This window comes from Thermobia domestica, chromosome 18, assembly GCF_964235325.1.
Source record: "Thermobia domestica chromosome 18, izTheDome1.hap1.1, whole genome shotgun sequence".
In the NCBI taxonomy this organism is placed as follows: Eukaryota; Metazoa; Arthropoda; class Insecta; order Zygentoma; family Lepismatidae; genus Thermobia; species Thermobia domestica.
Window position 1 is genome coordinate 161,040,127 of NC_137471.1, and position 8,119 is coordinate 161,048,245.

Here is an 8,119-nt window from a genome sequence, read left to right on the forward strand (position 1 = left end):
AACCACCCTTTCAACTCATAGAGCATATCATTGAAGCGTATTGTGAGATCCGTAGGGCATTATCTATTTCATTTACATTATTATTATTAATTCTATTTTTCTAACATGAGAAAAAAAGAATCTCACCCAACTCCTTCCATGCCTTCGGATCCGGTACTGCTACTCAGTGTACCGTTCCACGCGATCAGTCGAAAACAAAACTAACAATTCCAAAACTGCTGTAAATGACAAATCCGGAACATAGATTCATATAAAGAAATTAATGGTCCGTATTCATCATTCAGTGCATTCGAAACTGTTAACTTTAATTCGACATAATCGTTTGAAACGATTCAGTGGGATTCAGTACCGATTCGGAAACAATCATGGCTCTATCGTGACCGTGGGAAAATGCAATAAACAAAAAAAATGTATAGAAAGGTTTTATCATGGCAGCGTCAGGTCTGTGATTGTGCGGATTGTAATAAAGGTAAAAAAAAGCCCTGCGGGGCCTCTCACGCCCTTTACTCGCTCAGCTATATCTTGTAACCTAACTGTTTGTCAGTAAAGTGTGTGTGCAACTGGCTGGGCGATTCGGAACAAATGCCAAAAATATAAACACCAGATCAGCAGCATTACTTACTTCATGTGGACACAGCCAACAACGTACTAATCATTTCCGTTCGTCACAGAAATCACGAATCATAATCAAGTGACTCGAAATTCCTACCGAACAAAACTTCGGAGGGGGTAGTTTCCCCTTAAATTTGTGTATTTACATTGTTCTCGTTGTCATCTTAGTTGGTTTTTCATCTCCGCCTTGTGTCATCTTTGTAAATAGTGAAACAGAATAATGTAAACAACTCGAAAGACTGAAAAGTATAATTACCATATATGAGAAACACCTCTTTGCGGCCAAAATAGCCTGGTTTAAACGAATAATTGATTCACACAAATCCTGATTCGTGGTTAATAATATGTAATAGCACTCTGGAATAGTATGCTCCATTTCTTTCAGAAATGAGGGTGGACGAAAACTAGACGGAATAAAGTTTTCTAAAACAGACCTTAATGCCTCGATGACGTTGAAATCTGGCGATTGTGGAACCCTAGGAAGGCGCGAAAGTTAATCGTGATGCTGTGTAAACCATGTTGTGAAAATAGTAACCATGTGACAGGCAGACAGATCGGGTTGAACCATAGGAAGGACGTTGCTCTATAAAATGATCTCAAAGGAATAGTCATCGTTCTAGGCAAGAGTACAATGCTCCTTGGAGAAAATCATAATCTCCCACAGTGTCACAGAATCATACCGTTCATAACTGGTAGTGAGAACAGGTAAACGAGGTCTACATGAATAACAAAAAAACATTCTCGCCAATCGCAATACATGCTGTGGAATAACGCTTGAAATTTTAAGTGTTGTTTCCGACTACTGTTCACGTAATTCTGTCCAAATTCTGTATAACCTTCCGCTACATAGATGTTCAAGTAATGAATTCGTGGTATTTCATATTAATGGAATATAAAAAAACTTTACTGTTAATTGGAGATAAATAATAACGAACTTATTTCCTCTGATTTTTTTTTTCAATTTCAGACAATTACAGAAAGGCAAGAGAGAAAGAGGTACTTGCAGTCGAAACCTCAGATTTAACAACTACCGCCGACACAGAAAACGAAAGAAAGCGCAAGGCACGAAAACGTAGGAAAACTCGTCGTTATTTTCACGAGACTGACAGTGAGGAGAACATAAGTTCAGATGAAGACTTAGCGAGCCATCCGTTATTTGGCAAAAATAACGGCATTCAGGATTCTCCAGTTGGTCTGTTTCAACCATCATCCATAGGTATGTTCTCAATCACTTTATTTCACATTTTATTCTCGACTGCACTTTAAGGGCATATATAATATACTTGTTGTTTACACTGTTTTTTAATAATTATGTAAGGTAATGTAGGATCACTTGTTTCAAATATCATAGTAAAATATACACTAACCTGAGATTGCTACTGCTACTTCAAGCATGATGCTTGAATTCTGGGAATATTTATCGCACTGCAAAACTAGAATACAAATGCCTTTAGTGTAAAATATTTTGCAACGAATTGTATAAAATTCTTCTTGTCAATAATATCAATGTTATTATTACTTTAATATATGCTAATGAAGGGGGAAGGTTCATTTACTGACCCCATTATATTTCTATACATCTGAGTAAAGAAACGAAAGTAAATGTGTTTGCTAGCTCTTCAAATATTTACATGAAATTACGATACATGTACGTGAGCTATTGTTTCTGTACATACGCGCATATAAACACTTCTACCAATACACTGAAAACTACAGTACGTATAACATACGATAAAATATCTCCATGTAGTCGATTCGTATCTCGTCATTCATTTTTAAAAAGATGTGAGCAGTAGATTTTATGAGTTGAACTTGTTTTTGAAAACATTAATTTGACCATGCCAAACTGGTATATTTGCCGTCGGGTGAAATATATTTTCAAAATAAATGTCTCAAATGCTCAAAATTTTAATGGAAAAATTAACAGAGATATTGACAAAAATATTGCGTGGGATCAGTCTCTGACCGCCCCCCCCCCCCGCTTCATTCATATCCGACTGTTAATAGAAATGTGCAAATCCGTTTTAGGTGTTCAAGACGGACGTTGAATTAATGCGAAAACAACACCAAACATTAAGAGTGAAAAGTTGTGATTGTTCCGAAAAGAGGACTCGCTGGCGCAGTGTTTACGCAACGGATGGTACACTGGAGACCCCGGTTTGATTCTCGGTCCAGTTCCAATTTTTCACTTTGTAATATTTTTAATATCATGGAGCGCCGTTTGTTTATACACTGCTTTTAGAGTGGGATGTCCCTCTTCAGCAATAGCTATGTAAGACGTAGCGCTTCTGTTCAAAGTATAATTTTTCTGCTTGAGGCCCGCTTCGATCTCGCTCGCACCAAGTGAGTTTCGTAATTGTTGGGCGAACACCGTGTGCTAGAATTGACTCCCAGTTTCTTCATCCAGCGATTTCTTGTATCATAATACACACTCCGTTAGCATCAAACACAAAATTAAGTTTCATAAATTGTTTTCAAGTTTTCATTTTGAAACTTCTCGAATTTGTTAATATCCTCTTTCTTTACTTCGTGGAATTTGGTAACCCTGATTATCAGGGACCTCAAAACCACTGCTACGCAGTGATTTCTTTTTTCAAAACTGATTTCTTTTGTTAGCTTGGGATTCACTGGATGTGAAGAATTAAAGCTATGGGAAGAAGGACTCAGATGAAAACTAGGAAACTTGTCATTAAGTTAACTGTCAGACAAAAGTGCTAATTCGAGACTATGCAGATATTATTTACAGTTAATTCTTTAATATATAATGAAACCTCTGAATAACGGATCGCGATGGATATGATTATTTGTCTGCAAATAAGAGATATTCATTAACGAATTCCTCCTAGATAATTTCTCTACTGGTGATTACATAAAGCAGAATTTAAAAATTCGCATTGTTTAAGAGTTACCGAGCGGAATAACGGACGGACGTTCCAACATTACAATCTTATAAGCCCCACTGTGTGATTCTAACAGAGGCTAATATCGAAATACTGTACTCAGTGTTAGAATCGCTGGGGGATTTGTTTATATGGACGTGTACTACAAAACATAATGCTTATAGGGTCATTTTTCTTTCAAGTGCAAGTCACTTCTATAGAAGTCTCTTAATGCGATTAATGACGAAAGTAAAAGTAGAAGTAACCGAATAAGAGTTTACTAAGAGAGAACCAACCACCCATGGCGGTTTGTGGATTTCTTAGGAAAACAATACTTCAATAGTTGTCTGTCGTGTAGTCATTTGCACTAGCTTCTGATCAAAATTTGCTTCTAACTGTTGGATCTATTGAAACGGAATAGAAGATTATAAAATTAAATAAAGTATTTTCTTCCTAAATACGTGCAGGCTGAAAAAATTCTTGTCAGTTATGAAGAGGTTACTGTAATGGTGTGGGTACAGCAAGACTGCCCTGTCTGCATCTGAGTGTTTCCGTAAAAGGGAAGGCTCTCTGCCATAAGAATAAACTATATCTTTGCCGGAACAAAATACATTTTCCGTATAATGGACGTGTCCGGTATAGAGAAGTGTTCGTTAAGGGAACTTTTACTGTATCTAAAAAAAATGTCACAGAAGCTGGACAAAGTACAAACAACTAAGTGCAGTTTACAGCCTTTCATAGTATAAGTTCTACATATATTCATTAATTTAAAATGTTGGCTGTTTAAAACATTTGCATGCTAATTAGTTCATGTTGTCTAGTTACCAAACACCATTTTCTTTCACTCCTTCTACTTATTTATTTTTTATTTTTCAGAAGTATCTCACAAAACACTGAAGAGCCTTTCAGATTTTGACATAGACAAAATAACGGCTCGATGGTTTAAAAATGCTGTCGACAGACGCGGTGGCAGAGCGAGAAGAAAAAAATCACCTATTAGTGAAGTGCCGGAATATTTGTGAATACCAATAGTGAATACGTTTAAACAATCTTTTTGTTAATAGAAAAATATTTGGAAGTAAGTAAAACAAGATTTTGTTCTAAATTAAAATGCCTAAGGGCAAATTAAGTACAATAAAAAACAAAGAATATTATCATATAAGGAAATCAGTAAACTCACATATGTCTTCAGTAGAAAAGGAAGCAGGAATTAACCATCAGGTAGTGATGAGGAAGTGTGTTAGTAATACAAACTCAGGTATTAATGTAGAAGCCCTTTCTACATCAACTGGTACTGAAACTTTAAATAATGCAACCATTGACATTTCACATCTGAGTTCGGATTATAGTGATCTAGAATTCTGTCAAGATCTTAGTGCTGGTAGTTCAAGTAATGATCGTAACATTCCTGACGATCTGGTCAATAATGTGAGAAGAGGTAATTTTGTTGATTACTGTGGTCGATCGTCTACAGTTCATACTAGTGTAATAGAAAAAGATTTGAGAAGCTGGGCTATTAAAAATAACTTAACGTATGGGTGTGTTAATCAATTATTATTAATATTAAGGAAACATGGACATGAAGATTTACCTACAGACGAAAGAACAGTGTTCAGAAGGGGAGTAATAAACTCAGTAGATGTCAGACAAATTTGTGGTGGCAATTTCTTTTATTTGGGTTTCTCTAGAGGAATACAAAGATCCATTACTTCTGGTTTACGAAGCGCGACTTCGTGTGTATCACTGAAAATCAATGTTGATGGGCTTCCACTAGGTAAAAGTTCTTCGAAACAATTTTGGCCAATTCTGTGTGTCATAAATGAGGCTTTACACCCAATACCTTTCTTAGTGGCTGCGTTTTTTTGGTGAAGGAAAACCATCCAATGTAAATGATTTTCTTTCAGATCTAATTCAAGAATTGAAACTTCTTATCCGTGATGGAATTTTAATCGGTGAGGCAGTATTCACGATTGATGTGGGAAAGTGTCTTTTCGTATGTGATGCTCCTGCGCGGGCTTTTCTAAAATGTATTAAATCTCATAACTCCAGATTTGCGTGTGAAAAGTGCATTGTAGAAGGAGAATACGGAACGCATATGACATTTAAAAACCTTGATGCTCCTCTTCGTACTGATGAAAGCTTTAGAACTCAGTTGCAAGAGGACCATCATAGTGGAATATCTCCCCTAACAGAGTTACCATTTGATATCATATCACAATTCCCATTGGACTATATGCATTTGATTTTGTTGGGAGTTTCCCGTAGATTAATTAGAACTTGGTTGAGAGGATCTTTGCTAGTTCGTTTGCCTGCAGTTAAGATTAAGTTGTTATCGTGCTTAATCGAATTTTCGTCCACGTACATTCCCAAAGAATTCGCAAGACGCGTCCGAGGATTAAAATATCTAGATAGATGGAAAGCAACGGAGTTGCGGCAGTTCTTATTATACGTAGGTCCAGTCGTGTTATCACTTGTACTAACGCCAGAGCTGTATGAGCATTTCTTAAACTTGTCTGTTGCTACTTACATATTGGTGCAGCATCATCTGACCAATGAAATGTGCGATTATGCGGATGTTTTGATGAAGAGATTTGTCAAGAAATGTATTAAATATTATGGTACAGATATGCTGGTGTATAATACACATTCATTGATCCATATTGCAAATGACGCTAGGCGATATGGGCCATTAGATAAGTTTAGTCCATTCCTATTTGAAAATTATCTTCAAGTAATAAAAAAGTGCGTAAGATCTCCGAATCGGCCCCTAGAACAATTATTGAATAGACTAAACGAATTTGAATCACTTCCAAGTGAATCAGCACAAATCACAGATGATGTAATATTAGAACTGAGACATTCCTCTGGACCATTAGCCGATGGTTTGCCTGTGTACGTCGAGCAATATAAGAGGTTTAGATTCAAAGAATTCACAGTTTGTATATCCAGTTTGAAAGACAGTGTGGTTTTCCTTCCCACAAAACAGGTGGTGGTTGTGAAAAATTTCGTGAAAACAGGAAATGAAAATTTAATCATTGGACAGGAATTTGCGAGGTACAAAGAACTATTTTGTAGTCCATGTAGGTCTTCTGAGTTAGGGATATTTAGGCTCCATGGAATATTGGAATTATCAACTTTTAAACTCACAGGTGCACGGAAGTGCGTTCTCTTTCCTCTGGGCAAGGCCACAGAGAATGCACGTATAGAGAGAGAAAAATTCGTTTGCATTCCCATGGCACACAGTTCGTGTTAACCTAGTTATTTAACAATCTTTGCGTGAGAAAACATACCTGTAAAATTGTTAAAGTTCACGTTGAGCGCGCAGATATAAATCTTTCAAAACGGTAAAACAATGACTGACACGTAGTTTCTTCAAATTTAATGATAAAGCAATTACATGACCATTCAGTAACATAACTAATAAATGAAATATCGGAGCTACTAAAGACATCAAAAAAAGGACACTGACTTTTAAAGGTTTCCACAACAGTCTTTTCAAATGAAGAACTTCTAAGTATTTTCCTCAATCTTTAAACACTATTTTTCCACTTCCCAGAAGTACAGAGAATACAGTATACACAACAATTACTAATTACGTAAGAGAAACGCTAGTTTTTGTCCTCAAAAAGTATTTAATACCTTAGGACGCTTCGAGTTCATCAATGGAGCTCTTTTTTCAACCCAAACTAAGTGAGACCTAAACCATAACCGAAACTAAAAACATGAACTCGTAATAGCGGGCATATGACTTATTTTGGATTGAGAAAGAGCTCCATTGAAGAGCTCGAAGCGTCCCAAAGAATTAAATACTCGTCGAGAGCGAAAATTGGTGTTTTACAAACTTATACTGTTAGTCGTCTCACGCTTATTTAATATTAAGGTTAATACTTGAGTCTCAATACATAATCCACAAGATTACCTCTCCTTTTCCTTAAGTTGTCACAAATCTTTTTTGCATCACTATGGATTTTGTCCCTTGTGGTCTTTCTTTAGGCATAAATTATTTTAAGCTACTGTCTGAATATTTTTCTTAGTATCTGTCTTTAGAACTCAACACCTTTCCTTACAATTAACATCACATACTGTAAACAGCACAACGAAGAAAGATTTAAAACTGTTTTCGTTTGAAAGAATTTTGTTTATATTTTTCCTTAGGTCACCCAAACACCAAAATTACACATTTTATTTCGCAACATTTTCAAAGAAATAATGCTGCAACATACGCAGGTGTTTCTGTCTACTATAAGATCAAAATAAAATCGGACCTTATTTGAAAGTGTTGCGAAACGAAAAGTTTCATTTGGTGTGAGGTCAACCTTGATGATAGTAGTGTTTTTGCGTTAGGTGAACAAAAGCTGTGCAAGTCATCTCTTCGGAATATTTGCGAAGCTAATGTTCATCTCCTGCAGACGTCTTAATTATTTTGTATTGTAAACTATGTATGTAATTTTCCTTTTCTAAGAATAACAGTAAAATTTGTAATACGAAATAAAAGCTGTTATATAAAATAATGCCATTTAATAAATATATAGTAGAAGAAAAAACTATTTTATATTTTCATAACCCCCTAAAACTGTATGCTAGTTCCCTAAGGACTCCCATTGCAGTGATTGTAGAAAACAGTGTTT

At 35.8% G+C, this 8,119-nt stretch overlaps 1 protein-coding gene across 1 annotated transcript; it reads left to right on the forward strand.

Annotated features, from left to right (window-relative positions):
* Positions 1–1,588: 1,588 nt before the first annotated feature.
* Positions 1,589–8,024, forward strand: LOC145675996 (uncharacterized). The gene is given in 3 exon segments (XM_081746834.1): positions 1,589–1,828; positions 4,368–5,352; positions 5,354–8,024. Coding segments are annotated over 2 exon segments (2,070 nt in total). The 5' UTR covers positions 1,589–1,828; positions 4,368–4,673; the 3' UTR covers positions 6,745–8,024.
* The last annotated feature ends 95 nt before the right edge of the window (positions 8,025–8,119 follow it).